This window comes from Phyllopteryx taeniolatus, chromosome 22 (genome assembly GCF_024500385.1).
Source record: "Phyllopteryx taeniolatus isolate TA_2022b chromosome 22, UOR_Ptae_1.2, whole genome shotgun sequence".
Classification (NCBI taxonomy): domain Eukaryota; kingdom Metazoa; phylum Chordata; class Actinopteri; order Syngnathiformes; family Syngnathidae; genus Phyllopteryx; species Phyllopteryx taeniolatus.
In genome coordinates this window covers 2,082,121-2,107,142 of record NC_084523.1, presented here as the reverse complement: position 1 = coordinate 2,107,142, position 25,022 = coordinate 2,082,121, and the positions used below count along the sequence as shown (strand labels likewise).

At 40.9% G+C, this 25,022-nt stretch overlaps 1 protein-coding gene across 2 annotated transcripts in view; it reads left to right on the top strand.

Annotated features, from left to right (window-relative positions):
* LOC133472112 (mis18-binding protein 1-like) overlaps positions 1 to 24,781 on the top strand; it is a 33,368-nt gene extending 8,587 nt beyond the window's left edge. The window contains exons 3-11 of one of the 2 annotated variants that reach the window (XM_061762502.1): positions 12,848 to 12,921; positions 15,934 to 16,027; positions 17,144 to 17,877; positions 18,368 to 18,546; positions 19,440 to 19,567; positions 19,877 to 20,010; positions 20,433 to 20,517; positions 20,602 to 20,656; positions 21,179 to 24,781. In XM_061762502.1, the coding sequence (XP_061618486.1) occupies positions 17,312 to 17,877; positions 18,368 to 18,546; positions 19,440 to 19,567; positions 19,877 to 20,010; positions 20,433 to 20,517; positions 20,602 to 20,656; positions 21,179 to 21,279 (1,248 nt within the window). In that variant the 5' untranslated portion in view covers positions 12,848 to 12,921; positions 15,934 to 16,027; positions 17,144 to 17,311 and the 3' untranslated portion in view covers positions 21,280 to 24,781. Of the gene's footprint in view, positions 1 to 12,847; positions 12,922 to 15,933; positions 16,028 to 17,143; positions 17,878 to 18,367; positions 18,547 to 19,439; positions 19,568 to 19,876; positions 20,011 to 20,432; positions 20,518 to 20,601; positions 20,675 to 21,178 lie in introns of both variants that reach the window. The other variant, XM_061762501.1, reaches the window with a different exon arrangement.
* Positions 24,782 to 25,022: the final 241 nt, after the last annotated feature.

Below are 25,022 nucleotides of genomic sequence, written 5' to 3'. Positions count from 1 at the left end.
AAATATACTATGTATATTGTATAATATGTAACCACAAATGTGCATTTTATTGATGTCGGCTTTGCTGGGATGAATTAGGGAAGTAGTTCATGGCAATATAATATACGCTCCACAGTAAAGCATTAACATGCAGCCTGATTTAATCATCCCATTGTGACATGGAATATATTTTAAAAAGGAGAAATGAATGAGTCTTTTTTTTTTTTTTTAGTTCAGAAAAACATCATGATGTAAATTATAGTATTCCTCACCTTTATATTCAACATATTCAGATGAGCATACCATATGACGATTTTCAATTTGAATTTAAGAGCAAGTAACTCAGACCTGCATGTATCATTGTAAGGTGTATGGGAATATTTAAGACTTTTTATATGCATAACGTTTTTGCTTGCTTGCTGTGGGATTTATTTCTAAAAGAAAAAAGTGTTACAAATTATTATTATTACAAATAGGTAATTATGCAGAAAATTTAAGATAACTTTGTTTTCACTTTTGCTAACTTTGTACTTAAGCAACTAGTCCAGGCATAATTGTGCAGACATTTGCTGCATGCACATTTGCATATCTATGTATATTGTATGATCGATTTTTAGTAACGTCATCCTTGGCGGACGTTTGCACTTAAGTGAAGCAAAGCAGAGTAAATTTATTTATATAGTGCATTTCATACACAAGGTAACTCAGTGACCTTTACATTATTAAAAACATTTTAAAACAAAGAAAAACAGCTTATAAACATTTAAAATACAGATTTAAAACATTATGCAGTGCAAGAAAGAGCGTTTAAAAGTGGAAATGCTCTAAAAAGCACGAGGGGGAAAAAAGAAGAGTTTTTAACCTGGACGTAAAAACTTGCACAGTTGGTGCTGACATCACTTCTGTTGGCAACTGATTCCATTTGTGTGCAGCATAACAGCTAAATGCTGCCTCACCATGTTTGCTTTGGACTCTGTGCTCCACTATTTGACCTGAGTCTGTCGATCTCAGAGCCCTTCTGGGTAATATATTCCATTAACATTTCTTTCATGTATTCAAGACTTAAACAATTTAGTGATTTCTTGACCAGTAGCAGAACTTCAAAATGTATTCTAAAGCTGACTGGGAGCCAGTGTATACTTTGGAGTAATATGTTCTGACCTCTGGTCAGAACATGAGCTGCAGCATTCTGAATGAGCTGCAGCTATTTCATGCTCTTTTGGGGGAGTCCAGTCAGAAGACCATTACAATAGTCAAGTCTACTTGAGATAAAAGGATGGATGAGCTTCTCCTAGTCTGCTTGGCACATGCAAGCCTTCACTCTGGATATGTTCTTGAGCTGGTAGAAAGCAGTTTTAGTGATTGATTTGATATGACTGTTGAAAGTCAGGTTGCAAATCTATCAGTACATCAAGGTTTCAGACCTGGTCTTTGGTTTTTAAAGAGAGTGACTCCAGGTATTTACTAACAGCAATCGTCTTTTCTTTACTGCTAACAACAATTATCTCAGTTTTGTTGTGATTTAATTGAAGAAGGTTTTGTCTTATCCAGTTATTTGTCCGTTTTAGACAGTGACTGTCATGAACGGAACAAAGGACAGGACCCAGAATGCACGACTCCAATTCAAATGGACAGTTTCAAAAAGAGAGGTTTAATAAACGGGCAGAGGTCGGTACACAGGCAGGCGTTCCGAAAAGGCAACAGCATCCAAAAAAACATGAGGCAAAAAGGCAAGGTCAATAATCAGAACAGGGTCTAGGCTTACTATGAGTCGGTGACGTAGAAACAAGAAATGCTGGAACGTGACAACAAGGTACAAGGAACTGGCGACCAGAAAGAATGAGACACGAGGTTAAATGTATGGGGTAATTAGGGTAAAACAGGCACAGGTGGGGAAGATGCTCTCAGGAGCAGGTGTGTACGAGACAGGGGGAAGACGACAACCATAACACACACCCACGACAGTGACACAACACCTTAATTGAACTGTAGTCATCTGGAGACACTGCTACATATAACTGTGTGTCATCTGCATAGCTATGATAGTCAACATTAAGGTTCTAAAGAATGTGACCCAAAGGTATCATATACAAGCTGAACGGGAGGGTCCAGGAACTGACCCTTGAGGAACTGAATCCCATTTTTGTTTGTCTTGTTATACCACTGATACAACAAAGCTGCACTCATTATACTAATGGAATTAATATAGCAGTCACTATGTAGAGTTGTATGTTGAGGCCATTAGGAAAGTGTCGCAAGACTATGTAAATTAACATTTTTGGTATATACTGCCCCCTGTTGATTTGGAGGTAGCACTACTGTTGATAAACTGGATCGTTCTCGTGAGATTGTGTTTTGATGCGGATGCTTACAATAAGGCTATGGCGGCTTCCTGTTAAACAAAAGACAGTCTTGGGAATGGGGCCCGCTATGTAGATCCCCTCATTTACAGTTGGTTCAGCAACAAGCCTGCATGCATTCAGTTGGCGGGTTCACTCAGGTCGCTAGTTGGCACCGTCCATACAAACCGTTTGCCCTCAGTCACACGCATGCACAAATGCACGAACCCCTCTGAACCCCCCCGGGGCACGTAAACAGCGAGGCACGCCGGGAATGCCCACGTGCATTGACAGACGAGTTTTTGTGCCACCGGTGGCATTTGTTTGGTTAATCACGCCGGCCTCCTTTGTTATTGGCCGGGCTGGGGGCGGGGCCTCCTCGCTCTGCTGAAAGAACCTATGAGCATCAGCAACATACTGTATTGCTTTCAGCGGGGGTTATGGGATGCGAGCGCGGTAACACTGTAATCTCACACAAGGAGAAGCATCAACACCGTCACGCATCGCTTCCTCTCCGTAGACCTTCTGTTTTAAGGATCCTCTTTTGGAGAGAAATTCTATTTGTCAATGCGAAAAAAGGCTACACCACTTTGAGCAGTGTCTTCCTTTAGCCACAAAGTAGCCTACTTTTAACTGACAAAAACAAATTACATTCTCTCTGGACTTTGTAACTTCAGCTACCTTTTACATCATAAATCAGTCCTAACTGAAAATCAATACGTTTCTGGCCTTTAACACTGAACACTAATCTTGTTTGGGGAACACGGGTTACAAATTGGGGGGCTAGGGCACCGAATAGGGGTTATGCGCAACCAACTTCGCATAACGCAGCAAGAAACATACTCACTTTGTCTCCGTTTGTACATAGAAAATAATGAGTCACTTCTAATTGAAGATCATTTGGGTTCTTTTTTTTTTAAATTGATGGAGCATTTGAAACCTGGTTAAAATTGGTCGGATTGCTCTATAACCTCAGTTTATTTATTTATTTATTTTTTACATTAAACAATCTGTAGCTAAGCGAATTACACTTCTATAAAAGAGCGTTTGTTCGGATTGTCATTTGCATCTGATTTTTTTTTTTAATCGCAACACACCTGGATGGGTTGTGGGTAGGCAGAGGTGGTGACAGCACAATCCCCATATTTCCCTCCGGAGCAATAGTGGCAGCACAACAAGGCTATTGTGTTCCTTTCCGTGTGATGTGGCCAGGTGGGGGATTTTGGAGAGCCCAAAAAAAACCAAAAAAAGAACCTCAACAATACACACATTGTTTCACCTGTGGACAGGTGTGTGTGCAAATGTGTTACAAATCACATGGAAATTTGTCAAAACAAGTCTTTAAGATCATTCCCAGTTTCCCCATAATCTCCAAGTCGGCGTGGTTCCCCTTCAGCCAAACAGAGTTGCCAGTGTCCAGCGGAGGAGCAAGGTGTGACGCCAGCGGGCCACACTGAGGCCGTTGTTCAAAGCCGCACACGAGGAGCAGGGGGGTGCGAGAAGAGGGCCTGGGAATGTGCTGGTGGTCATGGCAGGAATTTAGGGGCGCATGAAGACCTTTTTTGGAGCGGAGGACGCCATTGAGACGCAAGGATTAGTGCGTGTGAGCACGGTGCGTGAGCGTGGGGGGTAAAAGTTACATCTGCTCCCAGTTACCCTTCTGGCCTGCAACTTCCAACTACTTTTTTTCCTGCCCACCCTCTTAGCTTGTAAATAAATGGTAGCATTCTGTGAGAGCCATGTGGGGCTCAGAGGGCTGCGAGTTTTCCCTCTTGGCGGGAGATGAGGCGTCATGCGCTGGATTAACAGTCCAATCTTGTTCAACCTTTTTTTTCTTTTAAGTTTCGCAACCACCTCCTTGTCAGTGTGAAAGTTCACATCTTTTAGTACTACGGGGATCAGCTTTTGCAACCGAGGAGGTTTGTAATGAATTACGACTTGAGTGAGCAAAGTTGGTTCTAGGGATGCGGAACTGGGCTTGCCTCCATCTGGCAGCGTCCGGAACCTCTTTCAGAGCCGGCTGTTGCTAGGATGTAAAAGCGGTCTTCTACACTCAATAGCCGTTCTTTCGGGTCTACGTTGAGTCGTGTTCAAAAAAATAATAATGCATGTGAGTATGCCCTTGCATGACAGTCTCAGGTTTGCAAAACTTTTTCAAATGTGACAAGCCTTCAGGCGGCACGGTGGCCGACTGGTTAGAGCGTCAGCCTCACAGTTCTGAGGTGCGGGGTTCAATCCCCGTCCCCGCCTGTGTGGAGTTTGCATGTTCTCCCCGTGCCTGCGTGGGTTTTCTCCGGGCACTCCGGTTTCCTCCCACATCCCAAAAACATGCATTAATTGGAGACTCTAAATTGCCCGTAGGCATGACTGTGAGTGCGAATGGTTGTTTGTTTCGATGTGCCCTGCGATTGGCTGGCAACCAGTTCAGGGTGTACCCCGCCTCCTGCCCGATGACAGCTGGGATAGGGTCCAGCACGCCCGCGACCCTAGTGAGGAGAAGCGGCTCAGAGAATGGATGGATGGATGGACAAGCCTTCAACTTAATAATAGGTATAGGCAAAATAGGTGAACCCCCAATAGGTGAAAATTCACTCTATAGAGAGACCATATAAAAAATATTTTTAGTTGTACCACTTTGAGATGCTTTAAACATTAAAACTTATTAAACAACACTTAAACTTGTTAATACACACATTGTAATCTTATTTAAATACAAACGAAATAAAATGGAAGCATAAAGTGTAAAATACTGTCAGTATTTTAGTGTTCCTGTACGTGCATGTGCCTGGTTTGGCGTGTGACGTCTGGGCGTGAGCTGTGGCCAACAACAGTATGTACTGTAAAAACCAATTGGCAATTTAAAACTATTGCTTAAAAAAAAATCTGCAATAACGCAGGGGCGTGAATAATGAACTATGATGGAACATTGTACAAATTCTACCTTCATAAAGTGAAAAATGTTGAGTTTTTAACATTCTAACAGAAGCTTTAATTATTTCTGCAGAGTGAGGCTACATTTTCATCGCATTTTGTTTATTAGCGGGGCAAGGCTAAAAAAAAAAAAAACAACAGCAACATACAAATATGTATTTTTGGTGTCAATTTGTTTGGATCATATGCGTGTGTTATTGGTTGATTTCTTTAGCCGGTCCAGTGTAACGTGTCTGTGCTGGCCTCAAGATGACAAACGCGCATCCACAAAGAGCTCAAGTTCGGAGTCAGTTACATAATTCCCACTCTGCTATATCCATCTGGGAATACTGTTTTTGGCACGTAGCAGCATGTGTGAGCGTGTGTAGGCGAGAGAAAGATGGGAAAAAGTCAAGTGAGTTGGTGTGCGTGCGTATGGGCATCAACCTCATCCGCTTTTGCTGCACGGATGTAATTTATAGATACGGTGGAGTGTTGAATAGAGTCGCCGGATGGTTTGAATAGAGTGACAGTAAAGCAACACATGAGCATCTCTGTGAATGTAAGTCCCAATGTGTGTGCGGGGGCAGCAAGCAGGCTGGTGCGTGGGCTCCTCGCTCCTTGCCTTCCATTCTCCATCGCTATGTGAGACACTTCCACTCGGCCGCACCGTTCACAGCCATTCGCTAAAGAGCTCCAGAAAAGCAGGACCGAGGCCAAGCCGGAACCGCGCTGTCGCTTTGGCCGCCGGAAAGCATCTCCGCTCCAGCGTTATGTAAACCTGCCAGATCAAGCTGCGCATTCATTTGGTCACACGCTTCATTTACATTTCAAGTGACGCGAATGGGCAGAGGAAGCTTCTCTTCCCTTTGGCCTCAGCTTGAGGGTTGTACGCTCTTGAGTGAACTGAAAATCAATCGGGTTTTTGCTTGTGATGTTAAACCCCTTAAGTACTTCTAACATGTTGAGTCAGATGTCATTTACAATCTTATTTCTTTTTGCATTGATCAATAGTCCTGGAAAGTTTGAAGAAGACTGGTTACAATTTGGGCCAGAGCGCCAAATACAACCATCTACCCTTGATCTGATCGAGCTTGTACTTTGTATTGAGCCTTAGGAAGTGTGAGCAGAAGGAGTAGTCATCCTAAAACGTTGAATGTGATAACAAAATACTTTGCATAAATTCATAGTGAGGCAGCTTGACAAACTAGACCGGTCACTGTGTGTTTATATGTGTGCTAATGAAACACACAAACAAGTGTTATCTTAGTGCAGATCACCACTTGAGGGCTTGTTCGTACCAAAGGGAACCATAATGGGAAGTCACAGTGTTGTTTATGTGACTACAGAGAAGATTTATGTCTTTTTACTGGCAGCACTGTAAACTAAAGATTGGGCTCCCGAGGCGACGGCGCTCAGGCAGGCACCGGCTCACAACATTTATCAAAGACGCCTGTCGGCCCACCGGGGGAACGAACTCTGCTGGATGAGTCCCGTCTGCAGCTGCGTGCGGCCTTTGAGCGAGTCGCTCTCGTGTCCAGATGTTTCTGGCTTTTTCGAGCCTTTGCATTTGCAGGCCACTGGGGCGTAGGCAACACCTTGTAGCTGTTGCATAATCACGTTTACTGTTTTTCCGTGAGTAGTTCCTACAATGCAATATATTCTACACAGCATTGTGTACACCTGCACATTATACTCCAATGAGATGAAGTAATACCATGGTTTGATTATCTTATAGAGCGAATCTCAGAAACATGACTGCAGTACTACATACCTGAAAATTATAAGCATAATAGTAAATGGGCATTTGTTTAATAACTTTTCAGTGCATTTCAGTTAATTAAGAGCAGGGGTGGGCAAACATTTGCGCTCAAAGTCCACATTTGATTTTTAAAACGAGCAGATGGGACAGGTTATTTGTAAATGAGCTTTTAAAAAAAGTTACAATTACAAATTTAAAATTCAAATTATTTATTCTCATTTTTTTTATATTAATTTAATTAACCTAATTAAAAGAGATTTTCTTTCAAAAGGAAAATCTATATTCAATTTACATGTCAAGGAACTTTCATTTTATTATTTCAAATAAATGAAACTATTATTGAGTAAGATGAATACATTTGAAAAATATGAACATCAATTTCAAATACCCAATTTTTAGGAAAAAGCTAAATTAATACAACAAATATTACAGTACTACATGGGCCAGATTAAATAATTAAGTGAGCTGTACTTTGCCCACCTCTGAAATATAATATCTTAGAAAAGCTCAATAATTTTAGTGAAATCAAAAAGCGAAACTCATAGATAATACAGATTCATTAAACAGAAAAATATCATTCAGAAGGATGTAATATTCTACTGGCTACTTGAGATTTGAGGATTTTGTTGGCTATAATCCAAATGATAAAAAATGAATAAGCAGTATAGAAAATGGATGGAAAGTAATGAAATATTTCACTCTGTATGTAGGAAATCTTTATAAACCAGTTAAACTGAATAAGCGAAATAGGAGTAAAACTCATTTTATGTACATTAAAATTAGAAATACTTTCAATATAATGCAAAACATTACTGAAATACACATTTAACGTTTCACTTTATAAATCCAACTGGTGAAATAAATGAAGTTTTCCCACCCTTAATTTATTCAGATGGACCTGTAGTTCTTGTGTTGGAGCTCATTAGATGTACCTAATGAAGTGGACAGTGAGTGTATAATTGATAAATGCATTATCACTTATACAGCACAATCGGTTGAACGGCGCGTGCCAATGTGGAATGAGTGGCATGTGATTGGCCAGATATACAGGATGTCCAAAAAGTGCTGAGCGGACAGACAGGCGAGGCGCTGTGGCTTATGCGCTGAGCCAGCATCCCTCATCACTGTTTGTCTGAATGTAAACTCCAGCAACACACAAAATGTCCACTCGTATCAGGTTCACCTTTTATTGGACAGTAATCCCCTGAATATTCACGGTCCACTATTCACAAATTCAACTCGTCACGTTTGTCTTTTTTCGTGGAACCTATCCCCAGCGAGTCAGTGGAAAAACTCCTATTTACGTTTTTGTGCTCTTTCTGAAGTGCTCGAAAATGTCACAAGATGGTGCAAAAGCCCTCTCTAATTGGAAAGTAGTACAATGAACTTTCCGCTCTTCGCAGGGGATTGGGACCGACCCCTGCCGCGAATATAAAAAATCTGTGAGTACCTGACGCCCGACCCCAAAAAAGTTTGTAATTGCCTATAGATACCACAGGATGGCACCAAAGCAAAGAAGAAGTCACGACACCCGCACTTGTGGAGCTTTTTTTGGCGGGGGGAAATTAAATCATCCATAAGCCATTGGCCATTGATTTTTAAGGGTAACGTTGTAAGAGTGAGTGCAAAAGTACAGTGAAACTATTTGCAGAAGAGCGAGCCCCACCACAAAAATATCAAAAGCCCGCGAGTAGTTGAGGTTTGTAATTATGTATCGGTGCCACAAGATGGCGTCAAAGTACTTTTCTTTTTTCTATTAGAGACAGCTATGGCTTGACGAAATAAAGCTTCTCCCCTCAGTTCAACATAGGTCCTTGGCACCAAGATGCCACCAGATGGTGCCAAAGTAACACTTTTATATGAGACACGGATTTGGCCTGAGCACAAAACCAGTGAATAGGTAAAATTTTCAGTGAATAACAGAGGATAGGTTCCCTCAAAAAATCTGAGAGTATGCAAACAGCTTTGGCATCATCATTTTTAATATAAACAATTATAAAAAAATTTGGAGGGGGTGTGAATTTATTGGATCACACACCAAAATAAATCAAGGAGGTGACCCAAAGTAGCCTCAGTGGTGGTGGTAAACGCTTTCATCCAGGAAAAACGAAAACCCAGACTCAGACCTGTTTCATATCTGTTACTGTAACAAGGGCACACGTGGAATTGATGCGTGTTTTTGTTGTCGTTACCCTGACGGGCCCGTTTTTTGCTCCCTTCAGGGCCTGTGTGGTTTTTCAAGCATCACAACAGTCTCATGTTCTCTCTTATTATGTCGCAGCCAGATGCCCACTGAACATCACTATCAAATAAAAGAGGGCTCAGGGAAGATGATGACCCGAGTAAGTGAGCAAGCCAGTCCAATGCAGGGGCGTGAAAGAAAAAAAATGCCGGTCTGCAATTTAAGGCTATATTAAGCAAACAATAACAACAACAGATTACCGCAAAATACAATGCGGAGAGTGATAGTTACATGCGCACATGTTATTTGCATCCCACTCATCGGCTGTCGTGCCAGGACGCATGTCTTAATTTCCAGCGCCTTCTATTTTTAAGTTCTACCCTCAGCTCATTTTGGCCCTCGGTGATCCAGAGAGTTGCACTTGAATGGACCACGAAGACAACAACAGACAAGTGTACTTCCTGTACATGTCGGTATATAAATACCTCACACCAATAGGGGGCAGAAGCCTCAAATGGTGGCGACAAACATTATCCATATTATCCACTTTTTTTGTGTTTTTGCTACTTACCCTGCCCCCGCCCCCCCAATACAAGAATCCTCTGGATTTTGAATGATGATGATGACCATTCCTACTTTTTCAGCATTTTAGCCGCTAACGTTTTTCTTATGTTCTTTCTTGAAGATCCCATGAATATTGGTCCCAGCTATTGATTTTGACTGAGACTCGGTTCAAAATGTGAGTCGTTGAACTAGACAGCGAATGAAGCATTGTTGTTTAAAAAAAAAAGGAACATTTAGTCAAATAATAGTTTATAGTTTGAACCTACAGTAGTTCTTGTTATTGTTAATTCAGGTGTAAGTAACCGGCGAGTTCATTTTTTGACTAACATTTTTACATGACTGTTCATGTTATTGTAGTGACAACCCTGCATACTCATGAGATGACACAGATGGCACAAGCGAATCCTTCAGCACAAGATTTTTGCTTTACTGTCCACAAATGCACTGGAAAATCGAACACGTGTCCTTCCAGCAACACTAATCCCCTCTGATGCCCGTCTCCTCACTGAGGCTGCGTGTGTGTATGCACCGTATTTCCCCGATTCCACCCACAGAATCCCCTTCAGACCACCATGTCCGTCCCACTCCTTGTGTGTTTACGCCCTCCGGTATCAACAAGGCCCGAGCGCCATGGCAGCGAGTGGCGACTACGTGGGGAAGCAAAACACGTGCGTCTGCTTTGCAGCCGGTTGAAGGGGAGCGAGAGTGTGGGGGGGGGGGGGGGGGGGGGGGGGGTGTTGGCGCCGTGCCTGTCGGTGAGGTCAAAAAATGCTTTTGATGTGATGGCGCCTCACTCCTGCAGGTGCTAAATGGGGTCAACAATACAGAATAATGCCTATTCATCCCAAAAATGATGGAAGTAGGTCAGAATGCTGGACTTTTAAGAACAAGAGAACAAGACTGTGAATTGTGCATAGCGGTGAATATTGCTTGAGTAGTTATTTGTCTATATGTGCCCTGCGATTGGCTGGCAAGCAGTGTACCCTGCCTCTCACCCCAAAGTCAGCTGGGATAGACCCCAACCCACCCGCGGGCCTAATGAGGACAAGCGGTTTAAAAAAAAAAAATAAAAAAATGGATGGCTGGTTATTTGTCTATATGTGCTCTGCTGGATTTGGTGGGTCATTTCTTCCATTTGGCCCCGCTGCGAGTGGACTGTAACTTGGAAAATCTGGATTTGGCTCCCATTTCATTTCAGCACACTTTCCGACTTGTTTAGCTGCGTTTCCAGCTGTAGAGTGAGCCGAAACGAGCTTGACCGCATCAAGGGCAGCAAATTGAAGGAGCGCCCGAACATCAGAGGCAACGAAGGCCTGCTGACAGCTGAGCACAAAAAAAAACAACAACAAAAAAGCGTGCGGTGCCACATCTGGCTCACAGTTTAGCCTCCGTGCACCTCGCCTCCTGTGATTATTGCGCTCTCTCTCCCACCCGCCTTACAATGGAACAAAGAGGATTGTTGTTGAAGGACAGCCATGGGAAACAAGCAGGAGAATCATTCCTGATGCCAGGGGGGAGAGGGCAAAGTGTTCTGGTTGGTTCAAGTTTAAAAAAAAAAAAAAAAAAGAAAACAAGTTCCTGAATGGAGATTAAAGGACTAACAGAGCACTTTGTTTCCCAGCATGCTTCTGGGTTTCCTCAGTAACCCCCGTCCGTTGGTGTCCTCATCCTCACCCCTCCGAAGCATGTGGTCCCCAGATGAGATTTACTGGAAACTACCACAAAGTCTTGAGAGAAGAGCCCGCCACTGTCTGTTAATGGATACAATGTGGATTCTAAAGAGTTTTACTCAACAGAAGGCAGGCCAATATGATGGCTAAGACAGGCCGGTTTCAATAAAGGCAAGCTCAGTGGTTGCAGGAGGTCTTACTCACAATAGTCGGTCAACAATAGCAGTGAAGAAAACCAGCTGATGATAGGTCACAATATTTATATTCGTTGAAGAAGGAAGAAACTCTAAATAGAACCATGTGTGCATATGACATTATAATGTAATGTAACAAAAACTAAATTCATAACTTAATAAATAAAATAGGTTGTAGTCTGTTTTGTCTACATTAAATGTAGAAATAATTCAAATATAAAATAGATGTATATTAAAATCTATTGACTATATGTGATCAAATAAAGAAATATAAATGTAACAATAATAAAACAAAATAAATAAAATTGGTTGGAGTTGACATCGATGCATGAAAAAAGCAGTATAAACCTGTCAGTTTCCTCCACATCAAATCTAAGAGTAATTTAAGTATAAGATAAATACACTTTAAAATAGATTTTATGTTTTTTATCAAATCAAAAGTAATGAATTAAAAACATTTTGAATAAAATGGGTTGAAATTTGAAGCAGGTATGTAAGTGAAGAAACAAATGAATTGAAAAGTGTATATATAATGTAAGCAAGCAGTAAAACCTGTCTGTTTTACAGTATCGAAGGTATTTTCATAAAACCAATAATGTCATATATTAACAGTAACATACATAAATGAACATAAATACAATTGGGTGCATTAAATTAAATAAATACAATTGTGGAAAAATATATAAATAGTCAAACATGTTTGTTTTGTCCACAATAAACAAATAATTTAGACATGAAATAAAATATGTAATTACATGTCTATTTGGTAAGTAAAATCATATATACATACATTAAAATGAACCCAATGTATTTCATAACATTCAAAAACATGTATGCAAAATGACAATAAAATAAATAATTGAACACACAAATACATTTTTACCACTTTTATTATTACTTAAAAGGTTCAAATCTGATCATATTTATTTTTGAGGAGCAGCACCTTCAGTGATATTGATTCTTGCCCGTGCATGGATGTTTACACAAGAAATATGGACATTTCGATATTTCATCCCACCCCTATTAAATTGGTTATAATAGGATTGTAAAAAGATGTTATTTCATCATGGTGCTGAAGTCTGTCTCACTTCCACTATCAAGATCCCATCTCTTCTTCCATCTGTTATTGCGCCACGTAACATGAGCTAATTTAACCAACGCAGACTCACGCGTTATTAGTCACTCTGCTGACTCACGGTAACTCACGCCTTCTTCTCTCGCCGTCTCCGTTTTTTCACTTCGTGTAGGCTACCCGTCCGGCGTGCTCATGCAGACAGAAATATGCTGTGATGCAACTGGGATGAGACGTGGATTTCTCCAGGTGACTATGGCGCCTTTGTTTACGTGTCTGTTTTGGAACTGTTGCTTGGTAAGATGATGTACCGTGCTGTGAAAATGTTTTTGCCCCCTACTCAAATTCTTGTTTTTGTTTTTTTTTTGCGGCGTTTCCCCACTGTAATGTTGATGATTGTCAAACAAACTTAAATATTCGATAAATATAACCCAAGTAAACATAAAATATGTTTTTTAAATGGTAGCTTTTTATTTTCAGTCCTCAAATAAGGAAAGAGACTGGTCAAAAGTGGCATCCATGGCAGAGTTCCAAGGTGAAAACCAATGCTTACTATTAAGAAATAGCATTTCAGAAAAAGAACATCACATGCACCAACAATTAGACAAACTGTGATGCGCTGGGGCTGGTTTGCCAGTTCAGGACCGGGATGACTTGCTATGATTGGTGGAACCATGAATTCAGCTCTTTACCAGAAAAGAGGAATGTTCGGCCATCCGTTTGTGACCTCGAACTGAAGCGCAGCAGGACAACGATCCAAAACACACCAGCAAGTCAACTTCTGAATGACTTGCATGTGGGTGCCACAAGATGGCGGCAAAGCACTACATTAAACTCCTCAACTCACTTCAACGTAGTTCCTTGGCACCAAGATGCCGCCAAAGCCTGCTGTGAAGCCTATTTGAATTTGCGATTGCTGCACCGTAAATACGCCGGGGTCCGCTGAAAAGTTTGATTTGTTCCGTGACCGGGGTAATACCTCCAAAATAAATGTCCGCCCTTGAAATGTATTGAAATGCCATTAATCCATTACAGGCCTTGAAAAAACACCACCATTTTTTGGGTTACTTGTTTTAATAAAGAGAATTGTATTGCTGAATTGGCATAAGGATTCTGATTCTGACATTTTTGGGCCCAAAATATTTGCGAGCCCCTTATGTACAGTAGATCATGGCCTGCTGTCCCTTTGTGTCAGTCTTCAAACAGGTCATTGTTAAGGGGGGTGTACAGTATAAGTTTGGTTACCTGTTGCAACAGCTATGGACCAGATGTCTCCCTCCCTCTTCTCAAGAACTTGCCACATTCCGAGATTCCTCCAGTCGGGAAATCCAGAAGGGTCTTGCTAAGACATTCCTGCAGGAATGGGTCAGGTGTCCGGAGAATGACCTGCGCAGTAGCAGGAAATGTTTGTTTGCATGTAATCCCCTCATTCGGTCGTGGTGTTGGGGGTGGGGGGGTCAAAGTGACTGAATGTCGTCCACTTCCTGGGGGGCTCATGAAGCGTCAGACGTGAAATTGGCGTGACATGGAGAGGATGAGGTCTAGGGGATTCGGATTCCATCTGAGTTCGGGCAGGTCTTAACTGGCTTCTCCTGCACCGCGGCGGGCCTGTCAAGTCAAAACAGATGACATCACCACGCAGGAAGGCTTATTGCATACGGGAAAACCAGGGCGAGGAAAATATGCTTTGATCCAAACAAACACACCTTGTAGCACTCCATTAGGGACACCTACACGCTGTAATGGCAACCAATAAAAGTGCTCAACTTTGACTGACACGGTGAGAGAGGTATTCATTGCATATGTTTAATATTGTGCTGGTAGCGGCACGGTGGACGACTGGTTTTAGCACATCCCCCTCACAGTTCTGAGGACACGGGTTCAAATCCGGCCTCGTCTGTGTGGAGTTTGCATGTTCTCCCCGTGCCTGCGTGGGACAATTCCAAAAACATGCACGGTAGGTTAATTGAAGACTCTAAATTGCCCTTGCGCGTGAACGTTTGTTTATATCTGCCCTGCGATTGGCTGGCGACCAGTTCAGGGTGTACCCCGCCTCTCGCCCGAAGATAGCTGGGATAGACTCCAAGCACGCCCACGACCCTAGTGAGGAGGAAAAGCGCTACGGAAAATGGATGGCTGGATTGTGGTGGTTCAGCTGCACTGCATCATACTGAGAGGTTCCAAATTCCTACATTTTGGTCACAATTTAGCACTTAATCCATCACATATCTTCTTATTTGTGTTACTGCATCCTAACAGTGCTGTCGGGTTGTCTTGTTTTGAGACTAACTGCATTAATGAATTTGGATATTTTAGCTTCACAAAGGTGGAAAATAGATTTTGTTATTTTTTCTCCGAGATGTCAGCTTTTTTTTTTTTTTTTTAAGAGCCAATGCGATGCAATCAATAGGTGGATCCTACCCCCTGGTGGACAAATGTGGTTGTGATCAAAGAGCGGGGAAATTCACGTCACTCACTAGTCAGATGAGCACAAATCCCGGAAGTAGTAGTAGTCTATTTTTTTTTTACTCGTTAGTTGTTGTTTTATTTAATGAAACAATTATTTAATACATTTCAATTGAGCTAATTATAAATGATAAGATAAAAAAAAGATTATTTTATTTCCTACTATTCCACGATTCCCACGAATGACCTGGACCGTGTGTCGTTTAAAAAAAAAATTTTTTTTAAAAAAACGAATACAGTCTGGCCCTTGTCCTACAATGGTTTTGCCACCTCTGCAAAGTTGTCTGCACGTTACTTTATTTAAAAAGTTGGTGTTTTGTCACAATTTCAACCGACCGAAATGAGGGAGGGGAGGGGGGGGGGCGGTCAGGTTTTGTCACAAAAGACTATAATAACCGGAAAAAAATCTCAGTTTCAATAAATTGAGGTGGTATTGCATGGAAGTCTATCTGTGCAATCAAAAACTGAATTTGGGCCACATAAAGAAAACAAAAGCGCTCTGTTGGTTATACGCTGTTTTTGCATTGAACCTAATACATAAGCAACAAGGTTGCTCAAGACCAATCACGATCGTCTTTGCATCCGCAAAGTTGTTCAGAGTAACAGCGTTAATTATACTTGACTTTAATGTAATCCTATTTGAAATATAAAGCATAAAGTGGACATTTGTGGCGACAGTAATAATTTAGCCACGCAGACAGTTCATTTGTGACACGTGACAATGGCGTGACGTCCTTCTTACTCGACGTCTCCATGAAATGACATCATCTCACGAGCTCCTCTTCGGCCAATCAGCACCTTCGTTTTGCGCACCAAACACTTGATGTTTGTATTGCCACCCGCTTGGATACAGACCGTCTTGACCATGGACGAGGCTTGGACAAATACGGTAATGGAACTTCTTTAATGTTTTAACAATCTTTTGTTTAACCGTTGTTAATGTTATAGCTACCTTGTAGAATCGTTTCGTCAGCCAGAAACAACCGTGACGAAACAACATACGGTGTAACCGCCGCTAGGTACTCTTACAGCTTTACGTTTAACGGGTATAAACATAAACGCCAGCAAAGTGATCTAAAAATAATAGAATTGATGCTGGTGTAGACATTTGGAACCCACCGGTGAACACACACACACACATACTCGTGGCGAGCTGTGAAAACCGGATTTTGCGTTGAACAACAGCGGTCACCATGACAACGGCGAAACCAGCAACCGTTAACCGTTCACGCTCCAACTTTGCCATCTATTAGCGTAAAGTAACAACTGCTCTGGTCATGTCCGAAATCAGGTGTGTCCGCACAAGCAGTAAGAGGCATTAGATAACTTAAGGTGTGACCTAGTTATCAAGATAACATAGACATTAACATAGCTCTACCACACTGATAAATTCTTGTTTATGGTCAAGCAAATTTGGTTCTCGTGAAAGAACATTTAATTGTTTGCCCTTCGCTGCTATAGATAAATAAACAAAGTTACATTACTTGAGTAGAATTGAACTTTATTGTCACTGTCACAGGAACAGTGAAAATCAGTTGGGGATCTCTTAATTTGCGGCATTGCGTTACAAAATTTGATATACATATATTGATATATATTCAGTATGAACGAAATGAGAAACAGAATTAGAATGAATCCTAAGTATTATTATTGTCGTAAAAAATATATTATTTTGCATTATTTTTACATTGCTTGACACATTATTTTTTATTTTTTTGACTCTCTGCTGAATGTTGCTCCAGAAGTGTCTCAGGAGAAGTTTAGGACTATTTAAAAAATGTTCTCTTGTGCATTTTCAACAATCACGAGTGGGTCTGGAACGTATCGCTTCACTGTATAGCCACATAGCCGTTCATATAATTTAGGAGGAGATTGTCCAGTACTTTGAAAAATACTATTAAATAGTATAAAATACTGCAATGAATGTTTGAATTGTCAACCAACTCTATGATTCCTAAAATACTGCAATGAATCTTTGAATTGTCAACCAACTCTATGATTCCAGGTCGTAAACAACATGAGTCCACCAGAGAGAGCGTTCAGCCAGCAACGCTGAGAAAAATCAAGACGCCGTACCGAAAACGTAGTCAAGTTGAAGGTCAGCCTGAAGAGCATTCTTCTGTTTCAACCAAAGCAGCAGCGAAGAGGCGGAGCCACCACAACGCCAGCCCTGATGAAAAGTCAAGACAAGGAGAACGCCCTATCATCTCAAAGTAAACCCAAAACGAAAACCAAAATGAAGGTGTGCAACGCTCCTCCATTGAAGAGGTCAGGGAGAAAACGTACTCCCACTCAATTTTACGCTGTTAATGACAAATTATCTGAATCTGAAACAGGGTCCAATGAGAAAACGATGCCATCTCAAAGAAAAGCCCAAAAACTATCTGTGCAGGAGCCCAAAAAGAAGGTGCTCAATGCGCCTCGATTAAAGACATCAGGGAGAAAACGTACTTCTCAGTTTTCTGCTGTTAATGACAAATTATCAGAGTCCAACTCACTGGAAGAGGAAGAGGAGGAGGCGGAGGCGGTCCCTTCTACAAAGAGGAATAAACAGGACGAAAGGAGGCCCGTGCAGCAAGGCGGGAAGCTTCAAACCAAGAGCCGCGCACCATTGATGCATGCAAAGGCTAACACGAAGTTGAAGCAGCCTAAGAAGAATTCCAGTCGAGGATGCGCCGCGTCCCCTCAAGACCAAGACGAAGGCGAGTGGACACGGGAGGAACTGGCAAAACTACAGCAGTAAGTCTCACAGTCACCCACATCAGTGTTTCTTAACCTTTATTAAGCCAAGGTACACACGGGGTGTTTCCGAAAAGTTCCAGGACTGTTGTCACCGAAGATATATTAATAGATATAAGATATATTAAAGGCGTGGCACAGAAAGCTGGGAAAGTGCTCCAGGGGGATTACTTTGAAGGAGACAATTTGTCATACCTAGTTTGGGGTTGATAGCTTTTGTGTCACCAGTGCTCGGGCTTTTCTGACACACCTCGTACACTACTCACAAAAAGTTGGCTTGAAAGTTTCGGATGAACCTAAACTACACATTTTTCTTATCTTTCTGCTTCGCTGTTCACATTTTGCCATCACGAGACTAAGGCGACCCCTAACAATTGATCAATAGTAATTCACTGGGTTTGAGGCATCAAACCGGATGTTTGAACTACTGACCCGCGGAATACTCTTTAGCCGCAACTCACATCTGTGCCCATGTACCGCTCTATGGCAGGGCTATTTCCAGGTATCCCTTGCACATGCCATTCTACTGGACAAAGGTGGCCACGATGGTTGGCACGCGCTCTGCGCAGGAGTGCCACGACCGGGACCCGGCTTTGCAGGACTTCCACACTCCTGTGAAGAGCAGCCGGAAAAAACAAAACAAAAAGGGAGAAGCGCCAAAAGCCACAGGTAATGAAAAGCAGCGTTTGGAAGATATCTTCGGAAATTGAGTTGGTTAAAACTACCCTGTTTCAATTACTTTCTCAAGGTCATATCCCTTTTTACATTTGATTACATTTTGATTACTTTTATTAATTTTGAATAAATGCATCAACAAGACTCTTGGATTTTCCCTCTAAAACAAGTGTATTAATACAATAGATGGTTATTTTTGGAATTCAGCGCATATTTGTGCTTCACACAAGTAATAAACTGAGAGAAAAAAAGGAAATATAAATACATCATGATAAATGTTTTGTCTATGCATTTTTATGTGTGCAGTGGAAAACATGACACCATTTTGCCCCTTTGAACAATATGCACAATTTAGACAATATGACTTTATATGACAAACCATATATAATTGAATGTTCCATTAAAAAAAAGTCCAAAATTATAAAGATGAAACAAATCAAAAAGCAACGCTCTATAATTTGTTCCAAAGTGTAGCTACTAACTATGAGTCAGCCTTTTCCAAATCACAGACAAACTAATAGATTGCACATTCTGTTCTTGGAAAAATACGTTTGAGACGACGGCAGAATGGCACATGACCAGAAAGAGCTAATCACAAGCGTTCATTGTCCTTGTGGGACGAGAGTGTACAAAGCGGTATCAGAGCCGTACTCGACTGGGAAAAAGTAGCAATTTCACGAGAATAAAGTCGCTATATTACGACCATAAAAATAACAGCTCCGTCGAGGACTGTCAAGGATCTTACGAGGTCCTAAATATTTAGTTATTAATTTATCGTAAACTACCAGTCCACTACAAGGTCATAGAATTACTTATTACAGAATGGTGTAATTGAGTACAAACTCTGGTGAATGCCCATTTTTCTTTTCGGACTATTTCTGTTCCAGACCTTCCCGTCATATCGGCGGGCATGAGAACCTTCAAGAGAAAGCAGCAGGTGCGTCAGTTCCAGGAGGCCATGCCCAGAGAGAACATGAATGACGCCTTCAGCGCAGCACAGAGAAATTGCTTTGAGGTGGGCATCGCTTCCTTCTTTTTTTGCAATGAGTCTGGTCTCTAGCCAACCGTAATTGAGCCAAAGCGCATATGCATCATCATATATTTTAGAAAGATCTCACAGAATTATAATTTGAACGATTATAATTATGTTGTATGAAGGGCAAGGGTGGACGCACAGGTTAATTGTACCTTATGCCATCTAGTGGAAGCGCATTTAATTGTTCTTCACGTCACTACAGTTTACCTCGCTGGCAGAGATGGATGGAATTAGATTAGAGATGAGCTAACGCCGGTCCCCCGTCTTCCTTCCCATCACAACGAGTAGATCTCGTCCATGAGTTCGTCTGGAGACCAGGACTTCATGATGGCCAACCTGGAGCCCCTGACACCTGTTTCAGCACATTTCTCTCCAGTGAAGTGTCTATACACCAGTCCTGGAATAGTGGATTCTCCAAACAGGTTCTGTCCACACAACTCAGAAAAGCGTTGTCAATATTAACTGTTTCCACCCACTAATAGCGACTATTTTTCAATAAATTTGCACTTCAAGGTTAGGCTGGTGCTCCAGAGACCCAACTAGTTGTATAAAAACCAGAAAAAGTCAATTTCCCATTGTATGTCCGCTTTAAACCATTGTATTCGTCTAGTGTCCATCAGTTTTGAAAAGTCGGTCACTGTAATGTCACATAAATTTGAATATAGACTGCCGTCGAACTTCTTATTAACCATGTTCAGAAACTGCTATTCCTGTCCAATCTCAACATGTCATAATTTGTTGAGGTAATACACTATTAAGATCCTAGATTGGTGTCCTTCAAGATAGGTCCTTGACTTTGTCTGTTCTGCTGACTAATTCGATTTTTCCTTTTCCCTATTTCAAGGAACGACGAGGAGAAGTATGTTTTTCAACTCCAGCAACTGATAAAAGAAAATCGGGTCAAAGGCCGCAAACCAGTTCCGGCGAAGGTACTAGTTACATCCTGGTGCTTAATGCTCAGTCAATTTTAAGAAGCAGGTTGCTTACGACTTTGTTTTTAACATCCCTTTCAGAACTGCGTGGCCTCGCCATCAGTCAAACGAACAAGGGGAGAATTTGAAAACCCAGGTCGGTTTCATGTGCAAGGTACTCATGGCGGAGCGGATTGCGTGAAAATCATTCCCGTCAACTTCATCTATGAAGCAAATAATACAGTGGCAACAAATATCATATACAAATATTTAAAAAAATAATAATAATTTATAAAAGAGAGAGAAATAAAAAGACCTAAAGAGAATAAATACTATTTAAAAAAAAAAAATATATATATATATATATATATATTGGCTGGATGTAGGTGTACATAAAATTTGTTTTCTTTTAATTTAATTTAAAAAAAAATTTTAAACAATGAAAATGTCATTCGCTTCTAACATAATACCAACTCGTTTAATGGGATGAATTCAAGTAATAATTTAGATTTTATATGAAATGTGTGGAAAGTGTTTTCAATGTGTTAGTTGAAAGACAGACAACTGCTTTTATACACACAAACAAGTTACTACTACATGTGAAATGCTTTATAGCTTCTTTCAGCCCTAAAGAATAAGAAAAGTATTCGTCCACTTTGAACCTCTTTTTCCCCCTCAGGAAACGATTCTTTGGCCGTTTGGGAGATGTTTCCAGAGAAAGCTGCCGCTTTGTCTGACAGTGGGGAAGAAGAGGATTTTTACTTTTCTGACAATGACTGATACTACTTGAAACATGTAAATCCAGCAGAACTATACAACTATAATATTTTCATTTTCTTTATCAAACTAAAGCAATAATAGCCATTCCCTGCATTTCACTTGAATCGGTTGATTTAGTTTAGTTTTAGTTTTGTTCGTTGAGTTTTAGTTTACCCTTGTGAATGAGTGAAATGCAGTCTTAGGTTAAGTGAAAACTCAAAAGTCTGAATTATCCTTCGGTGTGAAGGCAAGTGTGAATGCTTGCTTTTCTATATGCACGCCGTCTTGTTTTGCCATTGAAATAAAATAAATAAATATTCACACCAAAACAAGTGTAGCCAGTACAAAAGATTGCGATGAAAACATTTTTCTGTAACATTTTTCTTCAGCCTTCAGTTTTCAACTTTGGAGCACTCTATAATAATAATAAAAGCACTTTCGCCGAAAAAAGATGGACATGAAGCAATAATCTGAAGACTGACAATGCAAAACTCATAAACAATATCTTCGTATAATATTGTATTTTTAATGTCTGTCTATTTTTTACAAAGTCTGTTTCAGCACAAATACATGTTTTGGCGTCAATACGGCTTTTTCTACAAAGCCAAATGCAAATGTTTTTGGGCTGTACATGTAATGGTGGCGGACAGCAGAGGGCGCTCTACTTCCTTCTCAAAACATGAAAGCGGTTCACTTGCGCATAGCCCCTCCCTTACATGCCAAAATGCTGTCAATTAGCAAATTGAAAGAAAAAAAAATATCCTAGAAACTTAGGAAGTTGAAACTAAAATCTGATTAAAAAAATAAAATAAAAGCACTGTGACTGGAAAAAAAGAATGCATGAAACGCATCATAAAATGAAGAAATATAAATATACAATATAATACTGTTGTTTTAAAAATATATATTTTTCAGTGCACGTCCGTCAGTGTCAATCCATTTAATGTTTTCCGTGCCAATATTTAACAGCTGTGTTCTGGAGCTATAGATTTATTGCTTTTGAATAAATAGTTGCTACGGAGCTCTGAAAAGTTGCCAAATATAGCTCCAGTCATCATGATGAGGAAAACCGTACTCTGCATTTGCATGAGACAGAGCCGTCACCCCATAACCGAAGAATTTGAACCAGTACGACAAGCGGATGTTAAAAGAAAGTCTACACACCCCTGTTCAAATCCAAGGTTTTTCCATCCATCCATTTTCTGTACTGCTTATCCTCACCAAGATAAATCATTTCAAAACTTTTTCCACCAATAATGCGACCTTCAACTCAATTGAGAAAAAAATAAACATTTTAGAGAGGGGAAGTTTAAAAAGAGAAAATGTGGTTGCACAAGTGTGCACACCTTCATTACTATAACTGTTCAGAATTGTGCATCCATCCATTTTCTACACTACTTAACCTGTTCAGGGTTACGGGGAGCTAAAGCCGATCCTAGCTGACTTCACGTGAAAGCCAGACTACACCCTGATCTGGTCGCAGGACACACATAGCGAGAGACAACCATTGACACTCACACTCTTACTGAGTGGGAACTGAACCAATGCTGAGCCTTCCACTTGAAAATAAACACTTGCATGTCATTTGACCAAGGCAGCGCGATTGAAAAAACGGGGTGTAAAAGCCTTGAATGATGGGTTTAGTTCGGGTTAGCCATACTCTCTTTCTGCCACCCGGAAGTAGTACCCTGACGCATATTGTTTACACAGACAACGAAAAGGTCTGTGGAGAGAATTAGTACCCGTGTTCTCCTCCAAGTCATATTTCACAACATTACTTCAACGCTGAAGTCGGTTCTGTCAGTCATTTGCCCTCGGAATTGTTACCACCAGCGGCACTCGTGTTTACAAATAACACAAATGGGTTTGGGTTCACAGGAAAGGTAATGCGTATGTGCATTTGTGTGTGCGTGCGTGCTGGCGCCTCCCTCGAACCCCTTGGGGTTGTGTATGGGCTTGTAACAGCAACATTCCTCCTCTCAGCTGCTTCTGAGCACCACATTCCAGAAAGACAGAGCCAGGATGGATGGGAGGGGAAAGACCGGGTGCGCATGTGTGTGTGTAAGGGAGAAAGTCAAGAGGGGATGGTTTGGGAGCCATGTCAGTAGGATGTTGTTATAGCTAACTGTTGTGGGGCCCCCTCAGCACCACTGTGAGGTCAAATACAGTAAAAAGAAGGAAGCGGGTGTTGCACTCAGAAGACCACTTTCTTGTAGGAAACAAACTCGTTTGCACTGTTACGTGTGAAATAAGGGGGTTAGTCACAGAAAAGAAACCACATTCTGATGATGTCATGTGTCCGAAGGAAAAACATTTTTATTGAGGATAGCAAGTGGAAATGCGTGTGTGTGCACTGTAACAGCATCCCTTCCCACAGTCCAAATTCTGAACAGACACTTTGTTGTTGTCACGGGTAGGTCAGGAACAAGAAAAACAAAGATACTCCTCATTTGTTTTCAGTGGAAGAGGTTTAATGATGAAGAGCGGTGTATTAAGCGATCGAATTTGTCTTCTGTTTGTATCCTCTTTTCGAAACTTCCACCATTGTTGCCGCAGTCCAGAGCAGAGAAAAATATTCACTGTCAAATCAACGTAGTAAGTAATAGAAAGCGAAAGAATGTGTGCGTGATGCTTTTGCATGTTATTTCTGGAAGCTGTTTGAATCATGTACATGTACATGATGTACATGTACATGTACAGTATGACCCATTAATCTGCCTTTTAATTCTGGCCTTCACGTAATATCTAGCCACGCATCCCCACGTTGTTAGCGGTGGAGATTAAAATCCTGTACTGGATTATCTGAGCGTTTGCTTCTGATTTCAGATCGCGGGGGGATTAACCTGCTCCCTCGTCTATTCTCGAGCACCTGTTTTGTCGTCTGTCAAAGTCGGTTAACAGTTATTGTTACCGTACATGGCAATTGTCTATATGCAAATGGATTATTTTAAATCACGCTTCACCACACTGAATCACAAACTACATACATTCAATGTGTTTTTAGACAATTAACATTTTACATGCAATAAACGTTATAAATATTTTGCTAGGTTCCAGTTTTGGGGAGTCACTACTTACATGTAACAAGAATATGTAATTTAATTGCAAAATCTATGTAATTGTAATCCATTACATTACTGGGGAAAAGATGTGCGATTTAGTTACAGTTACTTTTGGAAATTTCCATGGTTACAATTTCAGTAACATTTGAAAAATAGCCACAAAAGCTCAATTTTTTTTTTTCCCGCTTCCGCCCTCTAAAACCGAGGCTTGTGATTGGCTCTCTCTGGCCATGTGCCATTCTGCGGTAGTCGCAAACATTACATATCTTCCCAAATAATGACCCGGAAGTGCCACCGTGTGGTGCAATCCCTTAGTTTGTCTGAAATTTGGAAAAGGTTACTTGTAGTTCCACTTGTCAACACATAAAAGATCACAGACTTTTGAACAGTTACACCTTCATTTTATTTTATTTTTAATGCAACATTCACTTATCTGCTTTGCCATATAGATAAATAAATTGTCTCCTCTAAAGTGTGCACATTTGTCATTTGGTCAACATGTTTTGCACACAAAAAATGTTTTATTTTATAGCTACATTTCATCACGTTTTGTTACCAGTTTATTGTTTGTGGAAAGAAATATGTTCTCATAGGGGTGCAATAATGTAAAAATTCAAAACGATGACGTAACATACCGCGTCTCAACGACAGTCTGAAATTATATCCAATCAGAATCGTCCTTTTTTTTTTTGCAGAGAGACA